The sequence below is a fragment of the Syngnathus leptorhynchus genome, chromosome 2 (assembly GCF_054491065.1).
Source record: "Syngnathus leptorhynchus isolate UIUO chromosome 2, UIUO_Slep, whole genome shotgun sequence".
NCBI lineage: Eukaryota > Metazoa > Chordata > Actinopteri > Syngnathiformes > Syngnathidae > Syngnathus > Syngnathus leptorhynchus.
In genome coordinates, this window is record NC_141196.1 from 19,878,478 (window position 1) to 19,894,140 (window position 15,663).

A 15,663-nucleotide genomic window follows, 5' to 3' on the forward strand; every position below is an offset into this window, starting at 1 on the left:
AAGAAAAAAATAAGGTACATAATTAGTTTGATCACTTATGATTATCACTGCCCCTTGAACACATTAGGCCTAGTTAGATGTTAGGTTAATATTTAGGTTGGTAAACCCTCATAATGTATATGAACAAAAGGCACAAAGGTTATTATGAACTACCGCTGACCTATGACAAAAACTTGCTGTCTTTAGGCTTACACCACCAGATATAATACCTTCCAAGTGTTTTTTTCCCAATTTATAGCATATAGACCATGTTAGAATTTCTACCATGTCTATTTATGAGTCAGTTTACCTGTTGAATTGTCAAATAATGTCAAAATGCCTGCTTCAGGTTTTCAATGTCCACTTGATATCAAGTTGTATGTTTTCCCTGTGAGTGGATATTTTTTCCAGGTAGTCTGATTTCCTCCCAAATTTTAACAACATACATATTACGTGAAGTGACTCTTAATTGTCCGTAAGTGTGATTGTGAGTATAACAGCTGATGTGCCCTGTGATCGACTGGTGACCAATCCCGGGTGTAAATCATCTTCCCCTTGGTCACTTACGTGAGGATTCAGGACCTTTTTTCACTGGAATCTATTGGACGATTGCAGTATGTTTGTGAACGTAGCTTGTCATTGGATATTTAAAATGTAATTTGGTCTGCCTGCACTGTGTGTGACAATAAAGGTCAAGTCTGGCTCAAATTTTGTGCTCCAGTGGTTAACATCTCTGCCGTACAGTTCGGAGGAACTCTTATGCATGTGTTTTCTATAGATTTATCCATCGGTATGGATGGAAGTGTAAAACTTTATTGTTTGCTGTATTCTGTCAGCTGTGAGTTTTAAAATTGAATACTAGAAAAACACAAGCACTTCTGTCATTCTCTCCGTACTTGCCAATGCACCCAAATTTGGGGATTTGATTGTAGAGGATTTGCTCGCCATCATGTCTAACGATAGCTTCTTTCAACTGTTTCCACGGAGATAGAGATGCAAACAGAGTAGGATATTTTCCACCGGAGCTGACTGCTTGAAATGTTGAGTGTGAGTAAATCAGGTATGCTGCTCTAATTGCTCCTTGCCGACGATGTCAGAACGCAAAGTCCTGTCAGCCACAACTCAGGATAGGATAATGGATAAGGGGACCATACAATAGTTGATACCTGATGTCAAATTGATAATCACTTAAACTGCTGGTGTCCTCCATAGAAACACACACAAGCCAATTCACTTACTAACCCTTCATTAATAATCACAGGATTCATCTGACATAAAACTCTCAGGAGATGCTACAGGTGAGCTTCTTCGGACCTCCCCGTCCTTTCGAAAAATTTCAATCCAAATATAGAAGTGATGCCCTGGGATCATCAGGGCCAGACAACAAAGCAGGCTATATTACTATTTCTTCTCACCTCCTGCTAAGTCTCTGCGTGTCTCAACAGCAGGTCTGAGATCAGAGTCTGGGAGAGGAGTGGCCGATCACCGATTTCCACACCTGCTTGACTGTGGACTCACTATAAACACACGCACACACCCATATGCACGACTTGATTGGGTTTCCAAGAGCTCTTCAAGACCAGCGTTGAGGAGGTGATGAAAGTCAGGGAGCATCCATTAGGCTTGGGAGAGAGTGTTTTCAGCAAGTAGTTGCACACCACCTGGAAGAGCTGAAGCTCAGGAGGCAGGTAAATTCCAAAAGATGCTCATGAGTAAGAATGGGGGGGACAACGCAAAAGTCTTATTGAACTCAAATGTGGAACAAACAACCAAGACCAAACTGTCAACAAAAGTGCAGAGATATTTAAATCTGTGAGCCTGCATGTGTAGGTCCAGCTGTTTGATAGTTGAAACGGGTTCACGGGATAACAGATGTGTGATGCCAATATAATTCTTGGTTTTGCTGCTGTTATTGTTGGCTTTGTTTTTTTTCAATCAAGCTGTTAGCAAAGAACTCATTACAACAACAACAAAGCGGCATCAAGCCTTTTTTTGCACAATACATACTGTGTTCTTTGGATCTCATGAAGAGATGGGACAGGAAAGGAATGATGACCACACCCCTTCCATCACTTCTATTGTGTGAAGTTAAAGAAAGATGAGTCGTGACTTTGGCACATCAGAGTTGTGGATCACGATAGGCATGCATGTGTTTACACAGCGGAGGTCCACACGCACGCAGGTGATAATTCCGGTTGCATGTTGCTGACATTAATCGATGACAGAGGCGTGTTGATGTTCAAGGTGTGCAAGTGGGAAAGTCCCAGATGATCACACAGTAGAGAGAGAGAGAGAGGGAAGGAGAGAGAGAGAGAGAGAGAGAGAGAGAGAGAGAGAGAGAGAGAGAGAGAGAGAGAGAGAGAGAGAGAGAGAGAGAGAGAGAGAGAGAGAGAGAGAGAGAGAGAGAGCTGGCAGTAGGCTTGTCTCCCACTAACTCACCATCAACTGCATGCACGCACATCACAGACTGAGCTTTCAGCTTTCAAGCTTCAGTACAGATCTGCTCTCATCCGAGGAGAAAACAGTGCACAGATATGACATAATAATGTGTCATCCTAAAAATATAGTACTGAGACATTCATCTTTTTTTTTTCCTTACTGCTTACAAATTCATCCAGCAACCTTCTACTACCATTTTGGTTAACTCTTATCTACATGAGTCAAATATTAGAAACTACAAACCCAAAAGTACCTATATTGTTCAATTAGTATTTCTCCGACAGTGTCAGTTACGGTAATGATACTTTTGATCAAAAAGGAGCATAAATCTTTCCAGAGGAAGACTTTTTTTTTTATACAGCTCTTAAACTGGACTGGTCTCATGAGACCTCAAGTGGTCTGTTGTATATTTTCTTAATGATTGTTATAATGATGACAGTGACACATATTGGAAGAGATATATTTATCTTATTTTTTGAAAAAAAAAAAAAAAAAGAAAAAACATTTGACTTCCATCTAAAAAATAAGCTGGCGGCAGAGGTCACATAATCTTTATCACTCTGACCTCCGTTTTTATTTAGCCACTAACTTGTCAGGCCTGGTCTGGAGGTCACAGTTGTTATTGGCCCATTCAGCGCATTATAGACTTTGATATTTTTATGTGCGTATCAACTCTATATGAACTGCCTCTAAACTTGATGGAGCCCATGAAGAAAGACAACATTGATCTTGTAAGCAAGTTTATATGTTGAAACTGTGGCTGATAAAGGCAACCAGTCAAAGTGCGCTTCTTGGCTTTCCAAAGTAACCTTGAACATAAATTAGCTCTGATCGATCATATTTGTATTTTGTGTTTGACATTTGTAAAAGGTTCTTAATGACACACATTGTTCGTGCCAAATGTGTTATTTCAATTGTGACTTGTAGTGAAATGCATTGAGAAGGTCCATGACAGGGTCCATTACAAATGTCACCAATATTGATCAGATTCCTGGTGGCATTACAATATGGTGGAGCTTTTCTCTGGATATAAGACATAATAATAGTACAGTGTTTCAGTCTTTACATAATTCATACAATTTCTAGTGGTTTCTCTATATTGCAGGTATCTAAATGTAAAAATATATTCTGAAAATAAATAAATATATAACATAAATATACGTATCTAAAAGGAATAAATAAATCGATACACTTTAGCTCTTCTTTTCTTTTTTTAAAAAGTCACGGTTTTCCTTCAAGGTCCTCTCAAGCAGACGAAGCACCCAAATAAACACGTTCCCAGAGGCTCATTGGCCGAGATGGCCCTTTCCGCTTGGACTCCTATTCCTCACAGGTACTTTGTGGCTTTTCCGTCCACACGGACAAAATGACCCCCCTCGTGCTGAGCGTGCAGACTGACAGAGTCAGACAGTTTCATCTCTCCGTTGCTGCTGAGAGATGCCCGTGCATTCCTAGATGGGGCCCCGGTGCCTTTATCCCTGCCGGTTGCGCCGCTGTCCTCCAGCCTGCACTGGCTGTGTCCGTCCCCCGTCGCTCACCGTCTGCGTGTGAAGGGCGCTAACAGCTATTCCCACTCCAGGCCAGACCTTGGTAGGTCTCAGCTGTGACCCAGGATGTCCCTGTATAGCTCTGGCACGCGATCAGGGTCAACAGGCCTGGGCAAGAAGTGTGTGAATTTTTGATGTCGCCTGGATTTAGTCCCATCCCTTGGTGTCCCATCTTTATTTAAAGCCACAAAGTAACGTGCCCCTTTGTCTCCGTGTTTGTAGAGGTTGGACGAGTATGTGTTATACCAGTTCTCCTCAAACTGCTCCCTGAAGACGCATTCGGCTGACAGCTTCTCCTGACAACAAAGGGAAAAGCATTTTTTAAACATTTCTTTCAAACACAAAAGAGCGTGGATCTGCTACGGTGTTCAATATGGTGTCCAATTGTGCAGCTTTCTGTACACACGTATGCACCTCAAAATGTCTGTCTGTCTGTCTGTCTGTCTGTCTGTCTGTCTGTCTGTCTGTCTGTCTGTCTGTCTGTCTGTCTGTCTGTCTGTCTGTCTGTCTGTCTGTCTGTCTGTCTGTCTGTCTGTCTATCTATCTATCTATCTATCTATCTATCTATCAAAATAAGGTACTTTCAAAATAAGGTACTTACAGAGCCATACAGTTCCCCTTTGTCATTCATTCCCAGATAGAGTCCACTGTCCACTCCTCGGATGCTTATTAGGCCAACAGCGAGGCTTATGAATTCCAAAATACCTGGAAATTTCACAGCATGCAGAGTAAGAGTGTATTAGTCATACTGTAAACAACTTGACAACTATGCAATTTTTTTTAATGACACACAAGACAAGCAGCCTATGTTTGATTTTTTTTTTGTGGGGCGGTGGTTAGGGTTAGGTCAATTTCACATATTTCAAATTGTTGTACTCTCATCTTTTTAAGATAAAGGACAATGTACCGAAACGACTGTGGTCCTTTCTGGTCCCTTGCACAGAGCCATCCGGAAGTATCTCCAGATGGAAACCAGTCCTGCAGTACAACTGTCTCCTCCTCAGGATCCCTTTGAGGTGCGTTAAATCCGTGGCCGAGCTGCGGGACAGTCTGTCCCCTGGTAAGAGTTGCTCACCCAACAGGGTCGGTGGACTGTCCACGATTGGGGTCAGGAAGAAATGGGATCCGACGTGCGCAATACCGTCGATGCCGTGCAAGCCACCAAATTCCCCGAGAGAAGCAGCAGCAGAAGCAGCCATCGCGAAGTTCACCGAGGAGTACACTTGGCGTCGAACCTGGCCGCCACGATCACTTATTCCATGTTGTCCGTTACAGACCCACGCTGTGCAATGTTTTCTCTCCACTGTCCTCACTCTGCAAATACAGGCTTCTTCCTGTCTCTCTCTCTCTCTCTCGCTCTCTCTCGCGCTGCCCTTGCTCGCTCGCTCGCTCACTGGCTTTTTACCACTCCTCACGCTGCATACCTGCGGGTCATTGCGGTTGTTGATGCCTCTGTGGGTCCGTGGAGGGGAGATTAAAGGATGCGTACAAGCTGCACTGCGGGCAGGTAAGTCAGCTCGTTGGGAGGTTTGCGCTCAAAGTGGCAGGCAAGGTAAAGCAGGTGCAAAAGCAGAGACGTAGTGGGCGGGGCTGTCACACTTGAGACAAGTCCTGGCGGGGCTGCACCCCCCCCACTCCGCTTCTCTGCCACAGGGTACTGTGATTCACGCCTTCACGAGGACCTAAGCAAAGTTTGAGTTTGTGCCCTCTATTGATTCACGGACGATACATAATATAAGTATATACATCTACACACATAAGTAAAAAAAAACACACACAAATAAATAAATAAATAATTAAATAAATAAATAAATAAATAAATAAAATATACATATATATGTATGTGCCGTGGAACCTCGATTTGCAAACACTGTGTGTAACAAATGATGTAAATATTTGTGGATCATGCTGCGGTAAAAAGTTTTAATAGCATGTTTACAAAAGCATGATGACAGACTGCATCATAGTTTTATGCCTTATTTTGGCCACAAGTTGAAAAAGACAAAAAGGAAAAAACGCAAGTTATATATTTATATATATATACACACACAAAAAGCAGTGTAGGTTTAGTTCTTGGGTACTTATTAATGCAAAGGAGTTTTATACTTCTGAAAACCTCAAACGAACTTATGTCCTAGTTTTGTTCGGAGCGCAGGTCTAGAGCAAAGGACAGCCTTAACTGTGCCCATGGGTGGAGTTTTTTTTTCTTTTGGTATTTTGCTAGACTTTACACAGGTAGACTTGGGTGTAAGGGGTGTTTGGGCCTTTGTTTGCCATTGTGAGATGGAAGTAATCTTTTACTGGCCAGCCCTAGCAACATCCCTAATTGGTATTAAAATCAGGGAGGTCGGAATACAGAATGAATGTGTACATTGTGCTTTACATTGTAGAAACAGAAATAGACTTGCTGGAGACTGTGCATTATATTGGCTTGAAAATTGTGGAAGATGTAGTTGTCCGCCCATGTGACATGGCAAATGGAGACCGCCTTGCACCCCTGACCAAGCATCTATGCATTGATAAGGTCATAAAAAAAGCTCTGTGCTACATGTTGATGATCCCTGATGTACGCTTACTAAAGGTAATAAAAATAAGACAGTCAACTATGCACATCGTGTAAAAGAGTAATTGTTTATTTAAACACTGTAAAAACAATTTGTTTACATAACAACAATCACGTACACAATACTTAATCAAGCAAACAGTGATACCTTGACTTAATGGTTTAATTTTTTTCTGTGACCAAGCTTGAAACTCTATTTGTTTATTACAAACTATTGTTGTTTATTAAAATACATTGAAGTCTTTTAATATATTCCAGCCCTTACAACACCACCATCTTTTGCTATGTATTTTTAATACAGAAAAATAGCATATTTAAAAGCATAAAGAAACAAGCAGGTTTTATAAAGTGTAATTACTGCACATTTGAGCTTGTCACAAACAGTTGCAGTATTGTGCTTTCTCATGTTGTCTATTTCTAACTGTGTTCGACTGTGCTAAAAGTGCATTGGTGATTTTTGTTTCACAAAAGTAAGCATCTTGTACCACTCCACAATACCATGCGTGACAAAAAAAGCAAAGTGTGTGTTGTGTGGTGGTGGTTGAGGGGGGGGGGGGGGTGCACCTAGTGCTCGCTAGTTCAGGCACCTCTGCTACCACATCCCCCCACCCACCAAACAAAAATGAATACTACTTTAGGCTGTGTTGATTGTGAATTGCTTTTGGGTGCCCCCTAGTGATTGTAGTGCCCAGTGCTGGTAGTTTGCATATGTCTTGGGCAGACTCTGATCTATCAAAGACATACAACAACCAGTGTGAGTCTACACCCTTGAAAATCCAGGTTAAAAACAATCTAGTGTGGGTTAAAGACCAACTTTCTGGGTTGTTTTGCAGAAAACTCATCTTTTTTTGTATAAAACAGCCCAACAAATTTCAGTTGTATTTTCAAAACAACTCAAAGTTGTCTCAAACTAACCAAACTTCCTGGCTCGGTCCAATTTTTAATCCAGCAGTCAATGCTTGGAAAAAAAAGAATACAAAAGTACTCCAGGGTCTATTTTAATACATTAGCATCATGCTGACTCTTCACTCCAGCTCAGTTCAAGGTATAATCTTGATACGCCTTCCAGATTGGCTTTATGATGACATCATCAAGTGCATGTGAAAGTATAGTCGTCTACTCCACTATCAGACGCTGTCCATCGCCCTTTGGTGCTGAAACAGCACAGTGACCATATGACCTAAAAGATGTCCAACCCAAATTTTTGTCACGAATATAGAAGGATTTAAATCATAGGACGGATACTTGAATAGCAATGTGGTCGCAAAGGCAGCTTCATATCGCAGGACGGATACTTGAACAAGGATGTGGTTGCAAAGGCAGCTTCCAGAGCAAACAGACGTTTTTTATGCACCATATATAGTTGGCCGAAGGGGGAGGGGAAGGTGGTTGCCAACATCACATGACCAAACCCAGAAAACTGGTGAGCCACGACAGTCAATACCTGAGCCCTTAGGCACTGTGATGTCGACCGCAAGTGGCAAAATGGCCGCCCCCTGTGAAGTTTTCTGCTGAATTGTTGTTCCACAAACATCATGTTTATCAGAAGGCCATGTATAGACTATGTGAGCGCATAGAACATAATGTAAAGACAATTTTTTAACTTGACTACCCCTCTATAAAAAGAGAAAATACTTTTTTGAAAAGCACAACTGACAAAATGATATAAAGATTGAACAAGTACTGATGAAGTACAAGATGTATCTGTAAACTTATTTACATAGTTTTTCAGTCAATAAGAAAAACTATGACATTTTGCAACAGTTTTGAATTGTTAAACAAAATAGTAGGTATCTTTTGCAGACGCTATATTGGTCATAGATGCGAATTGGAGTTAGTTTCACCAAAAAGTAAACTGGGATTAGCACAAAGAGAGAAATGTACCACACCTGTCATAGATGTATCAGAAATTAGATATCATTGTTTCGTTTTATACAACACTTTCAGAGAAGTATTTATTGAACAATATATCTATTAATGTGTTGATTTTTTTTTTTTGGCAGTGATGTCAAACTACACTGAATGCTACTGACATCTTGATACCTCTCAAATTATGCAGTGTGGGCTTTCGCCACACATCACAATAATAAACACATTATTAAATGAATCTAAATAGGTTGCGGCCATTGTATTGTTGCTAATTGGTTTATTATATCTGAAACTAGGTCACTGTTGTTGTTGTGGACACAATGCTGACTTTTGAGCAGCCAACGAGGGATCAATTCCATAGCGTTTGAAAGGTGAATGGCGTGTGAATGGTTGCCTGTCCCAAGTGTGATGAACTGATGATCACTTTTTGCTGCGATAGCCTCCAGCTTCCCCACAAGCCTAAACAGCCGTAGAAAATGATTTTCTGTTGGAGGATGGTAACTTCCCTGGTACGCAGGGCTGACATTCGATGATTGGTGGGGTCAGTTAGTGAGGGGGGGGTTAATGGTTAAGCGGTGGGGAAACACATTCTCTGTACCCATTAGAACTGGCACAGTGCCACCTGACTGAGAGATCCACTCTGTCCTCACCAGACCAGCCGCTCTGATCTGGCTGGGACTGGACAATTATCTTGTGCACAAGGATGAAAAGTAGGGCCCGACACATCATGCACCCTGTTTTAACATTCAAGCAAGGCTCCTGTTTCGTTTCATTTTGTCTTTATGAAATCTTACATCCTTTAAAAAAAAGAAAAGAAATGTATCTGTTCAATAATTCATGAATGCGTAGGAGCGTTTGCAGGCTCTGTCTTATGGTCAGGAATGGAGACGTGAGCACGTGCATCGTCATTGCTCAACTCCAGCAAATGAACCAAAAGTGAGGACACTGCCAAGGAAAAAAATAATTGGTACTGATGCCAAGATAGTTATTAAAAAAAATGTCAATGAAACAACACAAAACATGTCAAAACCACATTTTCAGCTCTTTGCAAATTGCAAGGGGATAAGCGCTTGGGTGTATCGCTCTCCACTGTCTTAGGCTATCAACAAGAAATTAGGCCTAATGCCTGTGGGAGTTCTCGGGTTAACGATGGCTGCATTATTACATCAGCAGGAAAGAAAAAAAAAAAGCAGAGAACAGACTGGTGCTATGTGGAACTACAGGTTTATTCTTGCAAATGTAAACAATCCACTGCCTCTGATTCTCACCCCGTGAACAACCTGTATATTTATTTGCTCAAAAACAAAGTATGATGCTCTTCTTCAATGTCACATCCAAATAAACGATTGTAAAAAAAAAATACCCCAAAATGTAAATTCTCAAGACCAAAAAGAGCAATGAATTATGAGATTTGATGGGAAATCTGTCACACCACTCCGTGTTGAGTCCACTGAGGTGATTATATATGCGTTTTTTAACTTGTTGACGTGTTTATACAAACACTATGTGAGCTGATTTTCATCTAAGTGGTTGGGGATGGGGGTTTCCAAAGTTGGTTAGATTAGGACTCTGGATGTTTTTGGGAACTGCAGTAGATGCATTCCAATTTGAAACCCCCTAATGTCAGTATGACTGCAAATTTGGTCCCATCTTTGCTACTGCTTTGCTTGATAAACTGACCATGTGCTCAGTCACAATTTGCCTGATCACAACTCAGTCCAGTTATCAAATAAATACCTCCAACTTTGCTTTCCACCTGCAAAGATTTATGGCCCTGATGACGCTTACCAACCCTTTAAAGTAGATTTTGGAAATTTGAATCCGCTGGCTCCTATTTGAAAGGTCGGCCGCACAAGTTGAAGGAAAAGCACAGAATGTTCTGTTCTGTTTTGTGTTTTACATGATCAATCTTATTGCAGTCAGATTTAGATATGATGATATCAATTTAAGGGTTATAACAAGAATTATAAATAAATAAATAAATAAATAAATAAATAAATAAATAAATAAATAAATAAAGAAAGAAAGAAAGAAAGAAAGAAAGAAAGAAAGAAATTTCTAATTATATTTAATCTACGTATACATAATATATAATGTACATATATATATTTCTGCTTAAAACATTTACAAATTTTCTCCTGACAAATAACCTTGTCAAACTGTCCAAATTGGAAGCCTCCAAGAGAGCAACTCGTTGAAAAGCACATTGGATGCGTCATCAGACAATATGTGCAGGCTTGATGTGCTTCAGTCATAACACCTGCATAAAGATAGACATCTTTACCAGCAACCCCACTTTTATGGCTCACTTATGTGGCAACAAACTTGAGATCCACAGTAACCAAGCAATACAACAGTCTTGCCATAAATGTAATGACGAGACATTTTGATTGCTATGATTGATTGGCATTTGAGGTTTCTGACCTGCTGTCCTTATTCTCTTGTCGCGTTTGTTTAAAAATGTTAATTGCTGTCTTTGACAGTTTTATTGTGTTTTTTTTTAACATGCAATGTAATACGATGGTGAGCATTATTATCGGAGTTGTTGGAGAAAAGTTTGACTTATTGCAAGGGCAACTTTCCTCTGCTTCTTAATGAGTTAATAATGTATGTTGCCATTTATGTTATTCTTATTAGCACACTGAGCATTTGATGATCACATAGCAACTATCATCCCATACTTCTATGGAGGCTCTAAAATGTGTCAATGCAAGGTTATTGGCAGTGTTATCAATGTCATTATATCCACCATGTGTTTTTACGACACCCTTCTCTTATCTGCTCCTTTATTGGCCATTGGAATGCATGGGCAGCAATACACAGGGCACAAAGCTGTCCACATAAACATAGTTTTCACTTTTTGTTTCCTGGTTTCTTATTCACTGAAAGTTGATGTCTGGACTCTGCACCAATTGACCCGGGACAAGATCTGAGGTGGACCACCTCCTCGCAGGCGCTGATTGAAGGTGTCCTCCCGATTGAATAGACTTCTACACTACTTTATTTCATTTTGTTTCATATTACATTGTGTGTCAAATGTTGCCTACTCCGGCATCCATTGCAGCCCGGCGGTCCTTCCATCTGATGGCCCTTCTTAAGGTTTCACAATTTTCCCCATTTTTGTATTTATTTATTTTTCCTCGCTCTCCTGGGGGTCAAGATCAGGTGACATCGGTCATATTTGTCAGCTGTGAGCATGTAAACCTCTTTGAGACGTTTTGGGGATTAAGGGTTGCATAAATAAATTTGACGACAACATCAAATACACAACTGAATATTTTTGTATGGATCACTAAGTAAAGAAACGTTTAACTTTTTGTTTTATTAAGACAGACATCACAAAATAGGCTTACTGAAACAGCATTTGTGGAGTGTTTGACATGTCATGCCACATGCTTAAAGCCATTTCACCACATATACCTTGAAAAATGGGATTCATATTGTACTATACCTGAATGGGCAGCAGGTGGCCCATGACCACACCCTGATTGACCCTTTATGAAGTCGTTAAAATAATAAATTAATTCAAAATGAAATGGTACGATACAAACGTCCTAAAGCAAGGGTGTCAAACAAATTTTTGTCGCGGGCCGCATCATAGTCATAGTTTCCTTCGGAGCGCCATTACGACCGTCAACAAACTGATGAATAACTGAGTTTGAAACTGGAGACTAGTAAAAACTGTTCAAATATTTTTTTAAAGCTCAATGGTAACAAAAATTGCGAGCAATATCTGTATTTATTTAAAATGAAGACCATTTGTAACTTGAGTATTGACACATGAAGTTGATGCACAATTTGTCTTTGGGGGCCACATAAAATGATGCGGCGAGCCGTATCTGGCCCCCGGGCTTTGACTTTGACACCTATGACCTAAAGTGACAAGCAAAAAAAAAAAAACGAATTAAACGTGTTCCTTGTTAGAACAAGAAGCTTTCTCGTCCCTACAAGAGAGTTTCTCATCCTAAAGAAAAAGTTTAGCGTCCTGACGAGAAATTTTCTTGTTGTAATGAGCAAGTATCTTGTCCTTATGAGAAATATTCTTATCCCAAAGTAATATGGCTGCATGGCAGACCCAATAACTACATTTTGGTTGTTTTTTTTCCCCGTGTGAAATTGACAGTAGCAGTTCTATACATATTTATTTATCTAAAACTTGTCAACAATATTGAAAATAACACTGACCCTCACCAGCAAGATATAGATTTTTTTTTATCATATCATTTGGACAAAGCTGATTGTATTTGATTATTTGATTTAATGTAGTTAGCAAAACCTTTCATATTTTGATATAAATAACACAACTCAACTAGATTCATCAGTGGCTTATGATTCAAGTTGAGAGGGACAAAACAAACACAACATTATTGTCAAAGCATGTTCTGACAAACAATGAGAATTATGTCTTGTTGTTTTCTTCTTAAAATATGTCACATTCACTCAATCATAACTACTGCTGTAAACACTCTGGCAGAGTTATCGTGTTGTATGCCTTACCTCAATTGTGTAGTTTTATATTCATACAAGCTTTAACTTGTGAGAAGGATGTCATTAACTTGTTACCGGTAGTTGTTAAATAACATTGGACTCCTTAATATCAAACTAGTGTGGACAAATAGGTTTTCACCTTTCGCTCAGTGGGTGAGGTGAGCCAGTCAAGCGTCATCTCTCCCAACTCTGCTCTCTCCTGTGTTGCTTTAGCTAAGTGCCAGTATTGGGATTCGGGGCTTTTAATCCTGCTGTTAAACGCTGTGGCTTTGTCAGAGGGAGGAAAAAAAAAAAAAGCACTGGATTGATCTGGGAACAAAGCGTTGCTTTTGAGAATGAGGGAGCCGTTTGAACCCAGCTAAGTTGAGACTTGCCCCGCTGGCCACCCCCTGATCGCTGCGGACATTATGAAGCATTGGATTACATCTCCGGGACTGCCACTCTGTATGAAGTGTTTCTGTGGAATTCTCTGTATTGTCTAACAACATCTACTTGAGCTCAGAGGCTGAGCTGGTGGGAGGGAAGGGGTGGGGGGGTTCCCCTTTAAGAGTGAAGGTGTGTGGTATTGGTGAGCCATGGCTGGAATCTTAAAAGTATTTTTTTTTTTCCTCTCTTCAACCCATTTAAGCTTTAAAGGCTTTGAAGGCAAAGATATCTTGTCATTATAGGGCCATACCTGCCAAAGTGAAAGAGCCGGAGCACTTTGGTGTGCCGAAGTTTCAGGTGAACTTTGGCATGTGCATATCTTCCTCTGACTTCTATATCAACAGGTATGCTCCGCTCTGGGATGATAGAAGCAAAAAAAAAAGACGTTACCTTTTTTACCTTCAAGCATTCTATTTCCTAGATGTCTCGCAAATTCTGCCCCCATAACACTCCAAGCAGTCACCCAGAACTATCTTTGCTCGATTCTGTATCTTCCTAAGCAAACAAAAGCTTGGGAATGCTTTCAGAGGTAGAGGAGACAAGTCTTCCGAGATGGCTTGTGACACTTCCCATCTTCGTGTCACACAACAAAGGGAGCTGAAGGACGCGACACAAAACCCGAATCGGCCATTCTCAATCAGTGACAGATCACTTGAGAATGTATTACACCTTGTTACCCAAACACGATCACAGGCCGTAGGCTTTAAATTTGTTTGGGTTTGTGTCGAGATAGGTCAGCTCAGTTCAGTAAAGCTTGTGTTTGTGTGAGGGGAACACCAAGCATGAAGTAAAAAAGGCACCTTTTAAGATGTTATCAGGCAGCGTGAGAAGATTACTCTTGTCTGAAGGCGTGCTCTCTTTCTTTGGATGGCTTATTCATCTAGGATGCGTGACTTTGAACATTTGTAAACACCTTAAGCAAACTTAGTGATGCTATTTGATGCCGCATTTGGGGAGAAAAAGGAACATCTTGTTTTTGGTTTCTTGACTAATTGTACTTGCTGTTCTAGCTGTCATCCACTAAACAGGATACCTCTTTCTCAACAAGTCAGTGCAAAGCTGAGTAAACCTTTGTTGCATTCTCTGTTATGTTTTAATTGGTGGAATGCACAGCCCCATGAAGCCTTCAGATTCTTCTTTTGCTTGTTATATGCGAATAAATGGATGGAAATAAAAAAGACATTTATGAGAATTTTATTTATTATAAAAGTTAGAAACTTTGTAAAGGGTGTTTTAAAAAATATAAAAATCGAGTAGCATCATTTTTGATCAAATACAGAGAATTTCCAACTGCAATTGAAATAGGAAAAAAAATGTCTTTTCTATTCTACTATTGTGTTTTTCAATGAATTAATACGATTAGTCTTCACACATGCAGTAAAATAAATAAATAAATAAATAAATAAATAAATAAATAAATAAATAAACTAAGGATTAAATAAATAAATACATTTTAATGAAATGTGTCCAATTTGAATATTGTATATAGGAATTATATATCGTAATATAACATGTATACTGCGCAGGTAGAGTTATATGTTTTGTAAAATTCCTTAAATTTAGATGAATGTTTTGCTGTTTTCAATCAGTGAGCTGAGCTGAATGATTATAGAAACTACTGATCTCACGGATTTTGAGAGACAGGAAAGAAGCATGCTTCTGAAGGCATATAAGACTAACATTTACATAACTTTCTTCTAAACAGATATTCTGAGAAGGGACGTTCGAAAAAGGAGTTTTCCTGGCACAAATACAAATGAAAAAATACCAAAAAAAAAAAAGTTAATGTTGCAGATGATGCTAATAAAGATCTACCTATAAACCTGTACCTGTGAACTAATATACAGCCTATCGCATAATCCTGACAGCTCTTTAAAATGATAATACAGGCAATGCAAGGATCAAAGGTTAAAGGGGTGCTACGGACTGAGGAGGTGTGGGAGTGGGTCATCAGGGGTATGACAGAAAGGTTCAAACTGCTTCAGGCAAATTATGCTTTGCTGGCGCTGGCCACTCGCAAGCGTGGGTGCAATAGGTGGGGTGGGTCAAACCATTTTAAAGCAAATGGGGGGTGTACTGTATTTTTGTTGGGGAAAATATTACATTTATACCAAATTCTGTTTGTTTTGATATTTTTCTAGCCTGTTAAACATACTCGAAAAATAATCGAAAGAACTCTAAAATTTTGGCGGTGCTCAGATTGTCTTGAGATGTATGCTTTCGATATTCACATTCATCCGGGTATTATTGGTAATGAATAAACAAATGAATGCATGCATGCATGAATGAATGAATGAATGCATCTATGCTTGCACCTCTTAAAGTATGAAATTGTCCATACAGGGTAAAACA

General features: G+C 39.8%; 1 protein-coding gene across 2 annotated transcripts; it reads right to left on the reverse strand.

Moving 5' to 3' along the window:
* Positions 1–2,866: 2,866 nt before the first annotated feature.
* On the reverse strand, positions 2,867–5,603 carry fgf20b (fibroblast growth factor 20b). Of its 2 annotated transcripts, none has more exons than XM_085902950.1 (3): positions 4,873–5,603; positions 4,567–4,670; positions 2,867–4,258 (listed from the first exon to the last, which is right to left on the reverse strand). In XM_085902950.1, exons 1-3 carry the CDS (start codon positions 5,162–5,164, stop codon positions 4,016–4,018), a joined length of 639 nt encoding a protein of 212 aa, XP_085759076.1. In that variant the 5' UTR covers positions 5,165–5,603; the 3' UTR covers positions 2,867–4,015. The 2 variants fall into 2 exon arrangements, with proteins under 2 accessions (XP_085759076.1, XP_085759075.1); XM_085902949.1 differs by having other exon boundaries at positions 2,867–4,261; positions 4,873–5,598.
* Between the last annotated feature and the right edge of the window lie 10,060 nt (positions 5,604–15,663).

Bases quoted from the DNA above. Each gene is read 5' to 3' on its own strand.
- fgf20b (XM_085902949.1), bottom strand. From the start codon at position 5,164: ATGGCTGCTTCTGCTGCTGCTTCTCTCGGGGAATTTGGTGGCTTGCAC. The intron at 4,671-4,872 runs GTACATTGTCCT...TGAAATTTCCAG, and splicing joins AAAGGACCACAGTCGTTTCG to GTATTTTGGAATTCATAAGC. The intron at 4,262-4,566 runs GTAAGTACCTTA...CTTTGTTGTCAG, and splicing joins AAGGGGAACTGTATGGCTCT to GAGAAGCTGTCAGCCGAATG.